The following is a 15,505-nucleotide window of genomic DNA, read 5'->3' on the forward strand; positions in this document are numbered from 1 at the left end:
GTGCTGATCCGAAGCCAGGAGATTCCGCCGGGTCTCCCACGCAGGTGCAGGGGCCCAAGGACTTGGGCCATCTTCTACTGCTTTCCCAGGCCATAGCAGAGAGCTGGATCAGAAGTAGAGCAGCTGGGACTCACACTGGCACCTATATGGGATGTCAGCACTGCAGGAGGCGGCTTTACGTGCTATGCCACAGCGCCATCCCCTCTAACTGCTTTTCTAATAGCTACTTTCACTTTAATTCATTTATGATTTATTTGGTGCTAGGAGCGCTAGAATATGGAGATTGGGACCAAAAGTGAGTTCTTAGACATGTCATAAAATTTCACAATTTCATAAAATTCATAAATTTTCTCTTTAAAGACAAAGAAAGTAGAAATACACACAAATAGAGGAACAATAAAGAAATTATACGAGGTGCACAATGTATGGTTTGGTGGTCAAAAGTTTATGGAAAACTCTTCCTCTAGCATTCCAAGTACTTTTCAAAAGGCAGTTTACATAATAAGAAAGAGACAACTGGTTTTTAAAACCTTAGCCCCATTACGAGATTTATATCCATGAGTAAGATATGTCCCTGAGCTTCATCCCTAACATGATAGCAACTGTCAGGGAGATGCTTCTTCCCCATTCCTCGTGGCTAGCACATTCCTCTCCTAGCATAACACATTTGGTCTCTTTTCTCCCTTACTCGTGCTTCCAGGAATAGCTGCAATCTAATAGGACCATTTGGAAGGAGAAAAGTATGTTAGATTAGCCTCATTCTCATCTATTTCTTTTTTGGATAGTAGAACTCAAGCTATAAGTTTTACATGGGTAAGCCCCAATATGAATACACACCTGCATTTATGTAAGTCTAAATAATTCCTAATTCAGTACTGGTAAGCCCATTTGCCCATGAACATAAGCCACATTCTTATTATTTTTGCTCTATTTTAGAAATGTGACACTTTGCTCAACAACTTTCTTTATACTTGCTCCCTCTAACGTGACTTAGAACTCAGGCAAAGTAGGGTACTAGTTATTGAGCTCCATTTAAACTTCAATATCAACCCACATCATAGAGTTTGGTAAGCACTATGTAATAAATATAAAACTCTTAGCACAGTTCCTGAAAAACAGTAAGCACTCAAAACTTAATAGCTGCTTCCATTACTACCAGAACTGCTGTTAAAATAATGAAAGATGCAAAAGTTAGGGAAAAAAAGAGGCCAAATTTAAAGCATTTATCAGTTTACTATAAAACATCTAAATATGAATACATATGAAATACTTTTGAACAAGTACTAAAGAAAAGACATTCATTTACTAAAAGGACTGTAATTAGCTATGATGCTTGTGATAATATGGAATACTAGTTATATTTATAAAGTCAGAACATATTTTAGTCATAATTTGTAGCCTACAAAATCCTCAACTAAGCCACACAAAATGAATATAATGTACAAAGCAAAATCAGACAATCCTACAGTGCATAAAATATTAAAATTTAACAATATTTAAGATAACCTTGACATGTAACAAGTTTAGGAGAAAATACATCGTATTTTATAAATTTAGCTAGAAATACAAACAAAATGAATTAAGATATATTTCATCTGCAACATGAATTATGAAATTGATATAACAGAAAATGGATCCTTCAAATGAGCCCAGGAAGCTCACTAATAAGATTTATTAATCTGAAATCTATAAACCTCAACAGTCTGGTGAAACCTTGGAAGTTATTTTTAAAATGTTCCTATGCATGTGTGGTTAAATCTCTCTATTTTGCTATATTCTGAAAGGGTAATGATAAACATTTTATGATCCAAGTGATCTTTCCCAGTTTATTAATTTGTTCAGATTTTATAGTAAGCTTTAGTATATTTTCAGTTTGGAGAAGTTCACTACATGAAAAACTTTAAAGAATCAACAGGAAAAAAAATCAACTTTAAAAAAACAGCCACTTACCTTTTAAATGTTCTTCTGACGTAATTTTTTCTTTAACATGCAACACTTCTACTGTTGTCCTCAAGTCCACTGCGCTACTATCTTCCTGCATTCCTTCACTTGGTAGTTTTGCAAAGGTGTTTTCAAAGCAACTGGTGTTAGGCTTCGAGCTATCCGGCAGCATCCAAAATGCAGCAGCTGCACATGCATCAAACGGGATGGCACTTTGGGGATTATAGTTCTCACAACCACCTTCTTTTCTCACGGTAAAATTCCGAAAATGTAATCTTTTACTAACATGACTTTTCCTTAAAAGGCTATTATACGTGTCTTTCCTCTTTGTCAGTTTCTGTTTTCTCAGTTTTTGTTTCTCAGTGCATATACAATTTATATTTTCTCCTTCAAAATGATTTTTATCTAACGATGGGCAAATAACATCAGTCTGGAATTTATATTGGATTTCAGTAGATTCAGTAGCAGTAACTGCATCAATATTAGCTGAATCTTTAGAATACACTGCGAGACCAGATGCAACTAATAGATCTGCCAAACTGTTTTCCTCATGAATGACATCTACTTTCAGTTTTGTTTGAAAACTATATTCTCTTAGCTGAAAAACTAGGCCTGGTTTACTTAGGTAATCTTGACAAAACCTTCGGGCTTCATCATCCCAGTGTCTGCTTTTAGCAGGTAAGATGCCATGTAAGATACATGGATAACTTAGCCTTGGCAAATTCAAAAGTTCCTCAGGAACAACTTTAAGATGTATTGTATCTGAATAAGGTATATAAACAGAAAGCCCATAGTCAATCAACATAAGATGTAAAGACCTATCAGACACAGCACAGATTTCGACTCTAGTCCACTGATCTTCCAATTCATATTTGAACAAACAAGTACAACCAGGAATTATGTGCTCTGGAGGCAAGCTTGGTAATGTTTCTGGTAGATCAGAAAGCAACATAAAGATACATTTCATTGTGTCAAAAAAATCTTCTAGCTGAACACAGAAGTCTGTTGGATCAGTAACAGCAGTAGCAATACCAGAATATTGTCTACCATTCTGAAGTTGTGCCCAGGTAAATGATCTTATCGCACATGATGACTCAGAAGTTTGCGATTCTGTGTTGAACACAATTCCTGAAGTGCGATGTTTGTTTTCTTCAACCTGAGCAGTATTCAGGTTTACATATTCCAAAAGCAAAATGCCATCTATCAAAATTTCTACTTCCCAAGCAGAGTCCGAATATTTCAGAAAAAGAATTTTTATTTCCAAATGAGCAAATAAAAACATAGTGGACTCAAACTGTATGTTCTTAGAATTTTCAAACCAAATCCACTTACAAGGCACAGCTTGTCTTGGAATATTTCTGATTTCATCACTGAGCGCCTTGGTATTGTATGAAGGCACTATTTCATACCTACCACTGTCTACTAAGAAAACAAGCACCTTTTCATCAACATACTTTTCTTCTACTTTTGATCGGTACCACTTCAAGGATTTCTTAGATTTTGCCAAGCATTCCAAGCCTTTTTCAATATTTTGTATTGATAAAAAAGGGTTATTTTCTTCTTTTGTAATTAACACAGTTAAATCTGAAAATATTTTTTTATTTTTGGATAACTTCACATAAAATCTTCCACTTTTTGAGACATAAAGTATTTCAGCTTTTTCAAGTTGCCCAGGTTTTAACTCTTCAAAGGGAATTTGAACCGGCTGTTGGCAGGATGGTTGAGGGATCACAGAACCTGCACATTCATTTGATCTTCCTTTCTTCGTTTCATTATTATCCCCAGGGTTCACCTTCTGAGAGACAATCTGAGGCACAGGCAAAACTGTCTTCTGTAGTTTTGAACACGCTGTCCATTTCAGTAGTTCATTGATGACGCATTTTTCATCACAAATTATATTTACTTCCCATTTCTGCTCACATTTTTTCAAAAATTCACAAGAAATGATTCTGTTATTCACTCTTGAGGCGAAATAGTCCACAGTTTTGCTGTCCCAAATTTCATCAGGCTCATTCCATTTTACTCCACTAAGAAAGGAATGGATTCCTAGGGGAGGAATAGCTAAGAATTCTCTCTTAAGTTCATAAATTTTAGATATGTGTACTACTGAAGTATTACCATAGTCAATAAATTCCACTTCAAAAGAATTAGCTGGCAAGATTTTTTTAATAACTGCTCTATAAATAGCATTGTCACCAGAGTATTCTGCAACCACCAGATCTCCCACCAAAGGTTTGACCGATTTTCTCTTCTTCCCTCTATTTGTTCTTCTTTCATTTAGAGCATCTGCAAGTCTGATGATCAAGCTTTCATTTTGAGCAAGCTGAACATGGAAACTTGCTGGATTACTGATATTAGACACATATCCCTTAACTTTGGAATTTACGTAAATGTGAGGCTGAGGAAGGTCTTTGATCTGTGGTCTAACAAGGCTACATAAGTTTTGTGAGGCTGCCTGATTCAACTCTCTGATAAAAGATGATGACACAACCTTTACCGATTTTTGTCCCACATCAGTTTCATCAATAATATGTGCAGATCCAGGGACAATTTTTATACCTTTATTTTTAAGTCCATCATTCAAAGATTTCTTCATTTTGTTTCTGGACATAGTTTCAATTTTATAGCAAACGGGCGGTTTCAAAAACCTAGCATGCACACTATTTGGCTGCATTACCTGATCTATTTTGTTATCAGAATATGTTACTAGACTAGTTTTATTTATCATATGATGGTGATAGTTGCTTTCTATTTTATCTTTCAATGAAGCAGCAAGTGCCTTATTCTCACTCATTTTATGAGCCTTCTCCATACCATGTGCTTGGACAGATTGTTTTTTTCTGTAAGTATGAAGCCACATTTTAATTTTCTGATTTATCTGTTGACACCCATCATACAATTCTATACCAAGCTGCCCATCTGTCTCCCTAGACAAGATGACTGCCTTCAATGGTTTTCCCAAGAAACTATCTTCAAACCAGCCACTGATTTCTGATGGAATATCCACATCTCCAAGATCTGACAGAAAGCACTTAATGGCTTGCATAGGTGTAAACAGCAGCTCTGGAAACTGATCTGAAATGGCACTCAGCATATTTTCTTCTACTAATTGCTTATTTCCAAAGTCCACAAAATAGACTAGAAAGTCAGATGATGAATCTGTTGGCATTGCTAGTGCTCTATATGAAAGACCATCCTCTACATACTTAGATATGCACAATCTCATTTTACTAGAATCATATTTTGGACATTTTTTGAGGTTAATAATTTCTGAGATTTTTGTTTCTAACATCTCTAGATCTTTATTATTTCTACTAAGTTGACAATAAAACTTTTTGGGACTATATACATGAGATATATATACTTCTTCTTCACTTCCAATTTTTAAATTAAAGGAAGAATAATAGTAACTATAAAGACTAACTGAAGGTGGAAGAGGCTTTGGTGATGTGCTATAGTGTGCAGAGCCACGACTAATAAGAAATTCTTTTGCACTAGTGAAGGAGGATTGTGATTGTAAATCCACTAAATTACACAAACAGTTTGGGTGTATAAAAACTAAGGCATAGATAATGCAAGTCAATAATCCTCCAGATGAAAAAATAAAATTTTCAAAGTCTTTGGATGCTTCTCTTGTCCAAAGGAACAATTTACAACTAACGGGCTCAACTAAATGGTTAAGACAACACCTAATGGCTTGGCCTTCTAATAAAAGAAAGCGTGGGTTAATAGCACAAAGGTCTTTGATTAAAACTCTTTCTTGGTAACCATAGTCAACAAATATTATATCAACTTCATTTTTTGACACCTGAGTCAAAATAGCAGCTCTATACCACTTCCCATCTTTGGAATACTTAGCAACACAAGCAATCTGCCCAATTTGATAAGGATCAGAATGGATGCTATAATAATTCTGAATTTGTTCCATTAGTAACTTTAGGTCTTCTAATTTACACTGGAGCTGGCATGAAAAATCATCTGGGCCACAGTAGTAAGAACATTTAACTTCAAGGCTTGTCCCTGGTTTAAACATATATTCTTTATAAGGCCATGACGATTCAGGGCCCTGAGAGGTGGTGAAAGAATTTTTTAAATCTGAGTCATGAACAGTTGGGTACTTTGACAAAGACAAGTTATTTTTTTCTAGCTTATCTGAAGGGTATATTTTAGATGTAGGTACCTCAAGAAGAGCAGATACAACTTTTTTAATATTAACTTGGTTTTTAGATTTTAAACTTAACATTGAATATTCACTTACAGATTTTGGAAAACACTCTGGTGTTACTTCCCAATATTCTGCATATCCAGCTTGTAGCATAAGAGAAACAACATCAATATTTTCTGAGGCTTCGATACTCTGAATCTTTACAGTGTACTTGTCATCTTTTTTGGCTATGACTTGAAGCAAAATAGCTTTATTCAAAACAATTTTTTTAAAATAATCTATTGCTGCTTTCACCCATAAATCCTCAATAGGAAACACATGTGCAAGTGAACAGCACATGGCTAAGGCAGGCAACTCACAAAATTCTGGAAGCAAAATTTTTACATCAAAAAATGGTATGGAATCAGTATTTCCATAATCTAAAAAATAAACATTAATCTTATAACCACTAATTTCAGTGATGACAGCTCTGTAAAAATGTCTGTCCTTACTGTATCTAGCACAACAAAATAAGCCAGGCTCAGGATTTCTTAGAATCAGTTCATCATTTTCACATAAATCATAAAATTTGTTTATATTTTTCATTATATCTTGAAATTCAGTCTGATGGTCATTAGTACGTACCCAGAAATTTGATGGGTTTAATACATATGCAACAAAAGCTATGTAAGTAGCCTCTATCTCCATTTCTACAGTTTTAATAGAAAAGCCTACTTTAAAAATGTCTTTGTTGTTTAGAGAGTCTATCAACTGTTCACAATTTCCAAAATGACTCTCAACTGCAAAGCTGTCCACATCAGATACACTTGTCTTATGCAAGATACTGGAGGAATTTGAATCAGAGACTGGACAAATTACTTGTGTGCCAGTCTTCAGCTGACACTGAGAATTAATTGTAGACTCTTGAGTTTGTAATGTCACATAATACATATGCTCATCCTTATTGAACCAATCAATATGTGCATACACTACCTGTCCTAATAGGGCTTGTTTAAATACACTCAGTTGAAATTTTCTTTCTTCTCTATCTGGACTGTGTAAACATGTCAGAGAACATGGGAAAGAAAATAGTGGTACTGAAATAAAATCCTGTTTAAGTTTCTTTACATGGATTGAAGGTATAGCTTCACTACTGCCATAATCCATAAACCAAATTTTCACTTGGTTCCTGGGCAAGAGCTGCTGGAGAATCCCCCTATGCCACTGCCCATTTCTCCTTTTGGCAACACAAAGTAGTCCAAAATTATCACAAGTGGGGCTGGTTTCTTGACTGATTATATCATAATGCAAAGTCATACACACTGTCAAGTTTTCCAGCTCTGGTATCCATCTAATTAACTGACAATAAAATTTACTCGGACTTAACGCAGATGATACCTTCACACTTTCAGTACTTCCTACTGACAAAGATGGCTGCAAATTACCCAGAACGTGCTGAATATCAAGTAAACTATCATTATTACTTAAGGACAATTCAGGCCTTTTATGTTGTATCAAATCTGGCCTTTGTTGAGGGAATTCTTTCAACATTTCCACAACAAGATGAAATGAATCTTCATCAATAAATCTTCCAAATTGTAATTCAAGAGCCTGGGATATAATTTTTGGCACTTCAAGAAGAATCATTTGCAGAGGCAAAATAGCTTGAACGTAACCTTGCACTTGCATTCCCACTAATGACTTGAAATAATTTAAAGCCTTAGGAGACCATTTTTCCCCACTTGGTAGTATGTTGGCAAAAATACCAAATACCACTCGTGGTGGCAACTCAAATAAACTGGCACATGCTGAAGAAATCTGTGTACTATCTACTCTTAGTTCTTCTCCACGATCTATGAGGAGCACTGTGTAGAGTTCATTTTTCTTTTCCACAACTCTTCCCCTCTGCCATTCTCCAGATACTCTTTCTTCCACCAGACAAAGTTCATCAACAGCCACATTATTTTTTACTTTTGGACTATGCTGTATCTCCCTCTGCAATATGTGGTAGTCAAACTCACATTCACTATTATTTCTGCCTTGAAATTTCACGAGAACATCTTTGGGAAGGCATTCAATATGTGATATTGTCAGATCCATATCTAAAGCTGTTGGTAATTGAGATGTAGACTCCATTTTCTAAAAAGAAAATAAGTACTAATTAGCTTCTGGACAGACAGCTGTCAAAATTAAATTTAACTAGCTTTATTTGAATTTGATAAGTGAACATAAGCCTTTTTAAAATAGTTCTATACCTGTATTTTCATCTAATTAAACACTGATAAAAATTATACATAATGGAGATGTTGGTGAGATCAGTAAAATCTGTTCACTGCCTCTACATTTTTTTTAAATTCCCACTGAAATAAGGAAACATTTTGTAAAGGCAGAGTGAATATGCAGTATTACTAGAAAGTGCAGAAGAACAACCTTTTCTAGAAAGTTCAACAAATTTCTATTTGATACTGGACAGATGTTGCATCATGGAAGGGGGCAAATAAGGCACACTGGGCACCTTCTCCTCTCTCGAGAGAACACCACTTTCTCACATGCAGATTACTCCTAACAATTCATAATTCAAAGTGATATGCAATGAATACTAGAAGGGCAGATGGTGAGACAAGGCAGCACCATGTTTGCATTCCCTATATTCTTTGACTTTGCAAAGAATCAGCATCATTGTAGCCAGCACTACTCTTTCATTAAATACAAGTAGTATATGCAGTACAAGCCAAGAAATCCCCAAAACACAAGGAAGTTGTAGGAATGATTTACTTTAACTATCAGAAGCCCACTCTTCCACACTTTTATCCCTTTTTCAAGCAATACAAATGAACTCACAGGAAGTTTCACACCAAAGCGGAAAATATCTGAGTCTGTTTTACACACAGCCTCACCTAATGCCAGTAACAACCAAAAATACATTGCTGAGGCAATGCATGCTAACCCAGGGGAGGCCCACTGCCTGAGAAACAAAAGTGAATCTTCGATAGTACACAGACCTGCCATCACATCCATTTTGCCTAGATTCTCCTTCATTGAGGGCAATAGGCTGAATCCTGGACACCACTAAGTGAAAGCATGCTAAAGTAGGTTATATACATCTAGGACTTGTCGAGAGCATAAAACAAAAATGGAAAAGAGGAAGAAGCAGCATATGGGCAAAGTCCTCTACACGGCTAATCTCCACACTTGGGGGATTCTAAAACTGGAAAGGCAAATATTCACGAAGAGTCCCAGCAACAGTCAGTGTCCACTGTGACGGAACACAGCTAAACTTTTCCTTGACTCTAAGTTAACAGTTGATCAACATGTTTCTATGAGAATAATAAAGAAAAATACTGAACATTGAAAAGAAAAAGAGAACCCACTTTAAAAAAAAATTGAGGACTTGCTCCCTCTAGGAATAAATGTATTGAAAGAAAACAGCGGGCCGGCACCGCAGCTCAATAGGCTAATCCTCCGCCTTGCGGCGCCAGCACACCGGGTTCTAGTCCAGGTCGGGGTGCCGGATTCTGTCCCGGTTGCCCCTCTTCCAGGCCAGCTCTCTGCTGTGGCCCGGGAGTGCAGTGGAGGATGGCCCAAGTGCTTGGGCCCTGCACCCCATGGGAGACCAGGAGAAGTACCTGGCTCCTGCCATCGGATCAGCGCAGTGCGCGGGCCACAGCACGCCGGCCCCGGCGGCCATTGGAGGGTGAACCAACGGCAAAGGAAGACCTTTCTCTCTGTCTCTCTCTCTCACTGTCCACTCTGCCTGTCAAAAAAAAAAAAGAAAAGAAAGAAAACAGCAAGGAATTATATTTCAAAAATTTGATTCCTGTTCCCAAAAAGGAATATGCACTTTTACAGGATTAAGTAGTCATGACGATACAACATCTGAAATTAGGAAGAACTACACACACATAAGAAATTCAACACTACAATGGGAAAGTGAATCTAAAATAAATATTAGATATTTTTGACATAACACACAAAACTCATAAGGAAATAATAGAAAGATTAAAGGAGTATGTGGAACAGGAACATAAATCTGATCAAGGTATAAATGTTATCTCAAAATGAGATGAAAGATCAGAAAAGAAGCCCTTTCTAGCACTGAAAACCCAAGTCCACAAACTGAAACAGGATACTAGAAACTTGTAGGAAGAAATGAGAGTTGGGGGCATCTGGGTACCGCCTATGGTTTTTACTTTCTCCTAGGTAATTAACTTGTGCGGTAATCAGCATGGTCGAATCAACAGATTCTCAGTATGCTTACCTGACCTCATGGAATAAAATCAATGGACAATACTAAATACTTTCACTAGAATACAGCGAAGACTTCAGTGCTGAAGGCCCTTCTTAAGTCTTCTTTATTTAAAGTCACAGGCTTTCACCCAATTCCCAGGCCAGTTTGTTTATCGACCTGTAATTCCTCATAGAAAGGGCAGACCAGTATCTTCCACTGGATATCAAAAACATTTTCCTTGCTTTCTCCTAAAGACTCCTGTGACCATTCAACTGGGTAAACTGAAAAGGAAAAGTGAACAAATTTCCCAGGAACCATGCCATCTTATGTCAGGAATAAAAAGATGTAGCCAGCAGGACTCCTTCATTAAATGAATAAAGGGAAAATAAAAGGAAAAGTCCTTCATTAAATGTAGGAAGAATATACGGTACAAGCCAGAAAAGCCCAAAGGCACGAGAAAGTTGCAGGAACAAGTCCTCAAAGTATCAGAGGCTTACTCTTCCACACCATTATCCTGTCTAAAACAAAACCAATGCCCTAATGGGGAGTTTCACACCACACCTGGAAAAATAACTGGGCCTAGTTTACACACAGCCCTTACCTTATTTCAGTAACATCCAGAAACATGAGGCCTACAGTCTAACCCAGTAGAGGCACCTCCCCCCATCCCACCTGAGAAACAAAAGAAAATCTTCCAGTAGACAGAGCCGCCATGACACCCATTTTGCCCAAAATGACACTGTTGGAATTAAGAAAATGTCCAGACTCATGAGCAATGGCTAATGGTTTCTGCAGATTATTAGGAATCCCTGAAGGAGAAATAACATTTATTACAAAGAATTATGGAGAACTGGAATATTCTTGAGCCTATAAGAGATGGCACATAAAAAGGAAAAGTTTAAGCCTCATATGATGATGCTCACCAAGGTGCTCCATTATAGAAAAATTCTTAATCAAGCAGACAGAATAGCCTATTATGTGGATGTCAGTCAGCCTCTTCACCTGCCTCTCCCCTGCTTGCTCACTCAGATCACGAAGAAAATTCACAGGATTAGAGATAAATGCCCATATCTAAACTATTTTATACAATGAACAGCTATGTAATTTTAAAGACATAATTTAAATCAAGATTTTATAGACCCAACAGTCACCTAGCATCACATCCCCTGGAATATTATTGTATCATACAAAGTACTTACTGCACGGACGCAGAATTCCGACATCAGGAAATGAGATTTACTTGAGACTCAACTGTGTGAAATGTGGGAAAATGTTGATTTTTCTTTAGATTTTTAAATCTGCAAAAAGAGAAATTAAATTTTCAAAACATTTTTATTTTACAGAAATCTTCCTTAAGCTACTGTTAAGATACAGAAAGTAAACAGAAAACATATATAAAAGGGATTAACTGGTATTCTAGCAACTCCACAGATTCATAGTAAAATAATAGTCATTCTAATGAATACAAATCTATAGTGACTTTATTATGTAATTTACATTTATGGGTAGCACAATATTGGAAAAAATTAGGCTCACAGAGAATATTCCACTGGCTTCCACAATTACATATGACGCGACACAAATTTAAACTCAAATATGGGAGAGCCACAACTTAAAAAAAAATCAGTGAATGAACTAGGCACTAATTAACATTCTTCACAGCCTTTAAAAGTAGTATACTATTTAACATTTTTCCCAAAACATGTATTTTTTAAAAATCTAAATCCAAAGTTCACAAACTCCTGAATTTAAATAAAAACTTCACGTTATCACAATTCTCCAAGGATCTGAGGAAAACACAAATCTGCAAAAAGTATTAAAATTTATACAAAAAGTGGTTCCTGTACTAAAAGTCCCCGATTCTTTTTTTAAAAAAGATTTTAAGGCCGGCGCCACAGCTCACTAGGCTAATCCTCCACCTAGCGGCGCCGGCACACCGGGTTCTAGTCCCGGTCAGGGCGCCAGATTCTGTCCCGGTTGTCCCTCTTCCAGGCCAGCTCTCTGCTGTGGCCAGGGAGTGCAGTGGAGGATGGCCCAAGTGCTTGGGCCCTGCACCCCATGGGAGACCAGGAGAAGCACCTGGCTCCTGCCTTCGGATCAGCGCGGTGCGCTGGCCACAGTGCACCAGCCGTGGCGGCCATTGGAGGGTGAACCAATGGCAAAGGAAGACCTTTCTCTCTATCTCTCTCTCTCACTATCCACTCTGCCTGTCAAAAAAAAAAAAAAAAAAAAAAAAGATTTTATTTACTTGAGAGGTAGAGTTACCATGAGAGAAGGAGACAGAGAGAAAAGTCTTCTATCCACTTCCAAATAGGAAGTGGTGGCCCTTGTAAGTACTTTTTTAAAAAAAGATTTATTCATCTATTTTAAAGGCAAAGTTGGAGAGAGAGGGGGAAGAAACAGAGATCCTCCATCAGAAGTTTGAAGCAAAACCCTTACCTTTGACCCTTTAGAAGAAAAAAAATTCAAAATCAAGAATCTAAACTAAATCCAGAAACCATCAAACTACTTCAGAAAACAGTGCAAGACACTGGCCTAGGCAAAAACTTTTATTTATTTATTTGAGAGGCAAAATTACACAGAGAGGGAGAGAAACAAAGACAGAAAGGTCTTCCATTCAGTGTTTTACTCCCCAGATGGCTGCAAAAGCTGAATCTGGGCTAATCTGAAGCCAGGAGGCAAGAAGTTCTTCAGGGTCTCCCACGTGAGTGCAGGGAAGCAAGCACTTGGGCCATCTTCTACTGCTTTCCCAGACCGTAAGCAGAGACCTGGATCAGAAGAGGAGTAGACAGGACACAAACCGGCACCCACAGGAGATGGTAGCACCACAAGTGGAGGCTTAACCTTCCACGCCACAGCACTGGCCAAGTCTGATTTTTTTTTTTTTTTTTGACAGGCAGAGTTAGATAGTGAGAGAGAGACAGAGACAAAGGTTTTCCTTCGGTTGGTTCACCTCCCAAATGGCCGCCATGGCCGGAACTACACGATCCGAAGCCAGGAGCCAAGTGCTTCCTCCTCTCCCACGTGGGTGCAAGGGTCCAAGCACTTGGGCCATCCTCCACTACCTTCCCAGGCCATAGCAGAGAGCTGGACTGGAAAAGGAGCAACCGGGACTAGAACCCGGTGCCTACATGCGATGCCGGTGCCGCAGGTGGAGGATTAATCAAGTGAGCCAGGGCGCTGGCCCTCTGATTCTTTATAATATATATAGTATATACAATGTCACTCATTGCTTATTGTCTTCCATGAGTATCTCATAAATCTAGACTAGTGCAGTCTATATGTAAATTTAAATTCTCTGGTAAAAACATTAAAAAGTTAAAAAAATGAAATTACTTTGGACATTCTATTTTAACACAATATATCAAAATGCATCTTTTCAGAGACCAGGAGAAGCACCTGGCTCCTGGCTTCGGATCAGTGCAGTGTGCCGGCCGCAGCAGCTGTTGTAGAGTGAATCAATGTTAAAGGAAGACCTTTCTGTCTCTCACTGTCCACTCTGCCTGTCAAAAAAAAATGCATCTTTTCAACAAGTAATCAATATAAGTTCATATATTTGATTCTAATATCAAGTCCTCAAATTATGTCATTTTTACACTTTCAGTCATCTCAATTCAGACCAACCACTGTGAAAATAAAGGGAAAAATCATAATGAAAGCAACATTCAAAGAGGTTTTCAAAATGGAGTCAGGAGGCCATTAAAGGAAGCAGGACTTAGACGCCATTCAAGCTGCTGCCTGAGGAAGGTGAGCTTTGTTCACTTTCTCCCTGAGACTGTAGGCATCTCTAATCGATAATTATACAGTGCTCAGTGACCCAAGATGCATAGCAAGAAATTATTAGACTATGGATTAGGGAAAATTCTCCAAATTATATGCATTCTTATCTTTATCTTCTATCATACTGCCACTATTTCATAGCCACTATTTTCAACTCCAATATAAATTTTCCCATAAAGCAATTTTTATTGTTTTGTAATAAAAGAACATAGTTTCCTTATACAAGATCCCAGCTTTCTTGTCTTCTTTGGAACACTGATGGAGTTATCTGAATCTATGTTTCCTGAATCGCAATTCTTAAGACATCAAATAAAGTCTTTCCTACTTTTGCATTTCCTAAGTATACACTGATCAAGGCCACATTTCAAGTTCTCAATAGATATGTGTGGTTGGCAGCTATAGTATTGAAGAATACAAATCTAAAACCATGCTATACTATAATTTTATTAGCAGATTTAGACAAAAACTTTAAAGCAGGTAAAATAGTCCCTTGTATTAACAGCTCCATAATTATGTCTTAAACGTTTAGATTTTCAGTACGTTAGTTTAACTTCAAGTCACAAGATTTTCATTTACTAGATCACAAAACTGAAGATCAAAGAGACCTGGGAGCCTTAGCTCAGATTTTCCCAATTATCAGTCCATTTGGCTGGTTTTTGTTTTGTATCTTTCATTCTTAACATAGTTCCTGTCCATGATTAGTTTCGCTGAAAGAACACTATGAAATAATAGCAATAGTTTTAAGACCTGATAATCGGCTGGTGCTAAGGCTCAATAGGCTAATCCTCCACCTAGCGGCGCCGGCACACCAGGATTTAGTCCCGGTCGGGGCGCCAGATTCTGTCCCCATTGCCCCTCTTCCAGGCCAGCTCTCTGCTGTGGCCAGGGAGTGCAGTGGAGGATGGCCCAAGTGCCTGGGCCCTGCACCCCATGGGAGACCAGGAGAAACACCTGGCTCCTGCCATCGGATCAGCATGGTGCGCCTGCTGCAGCAGCCATTGGAGGGTGAACCAACGGCAAAAGGAAGACTTTTCTCTCTATTCACTCTGCCTGTCAAAAAAAAAAAGACCTGATAATTAGAAAATCTGAGTTCAGCTTGCCGAATCTTTCTGATTTTCAGTTTTGTGATTTGGAAAAATTATAAAGTTATTATAAAGTTCAGTTAAACTAATGTACTGAAAATCTTCTAAAAATGTAAAGCATTACAATTATGACAGAGCTATTAATACAAAGGGCTATTATTTTACCTGCTTTAAAATTTTTGACTAAAATCTGGTATACAAAATTTTAACTTTGTGACAGGATTTCAGAACCACACTCTTAAAATCGCTCTGAGAAACTCTTGCCAGTATTCTAGTGAAGACTGCCACTAAAAGTGATTTTCTACCTGCTTTCTGATTTTTCTATTTTGA

The 15,505-nt window shown here is 37.5% G+C and overlaps 1 protein-coding gene across 24 annotated transcripts in view; it reads right to left on the minus strand.

Moving 5' to 3' along the window:
• TDRD15 (tudor domain containing 15) overlaps window positions 1–15,505 on the minus strand; it is a 462,408-nt gene that overhangs the window by 281,282 nt on the left and 165,621 nt on the right. For all 24 annotated transcript variants that reach the window (XM_070069375.1, XM_070069382.1, XM_070069381.1 and 21 more), the window contains 2 exons: window positions 11,513–11,611; window positions 1,951–8,224 (listed from right to left, as the gene is read on the minus strand). In XM_070069375.1, the coding sequence (XP_069925476.1) occupies window positions 1,951–8,224; window positions 11,513–11,536 (6,298 nt within the window). In that variant the 5' untranslated portion in view covers window positions 11,537–11,611. The remainder of the gene's footprint in view (window positions 1–1,950; window positions 8,225–11,512; window positions 11,612–15,505) is intronic.

This window comes from Oryctolagus cuniculus, chromosome 2, assembly GCF_964237555.1.
Source record: "Oryctolagus cuniculus chromosome 2, mOryCun1.1, whole genome shotgun sequence".
Taxonomy (NCBI): domain Eukaryota; kingdom Metazoa; phylum Chordata; class Mammalia; order Lagomorpha; family Leporidae; genus Oryctolagus; species Oryctolagus cuniculus.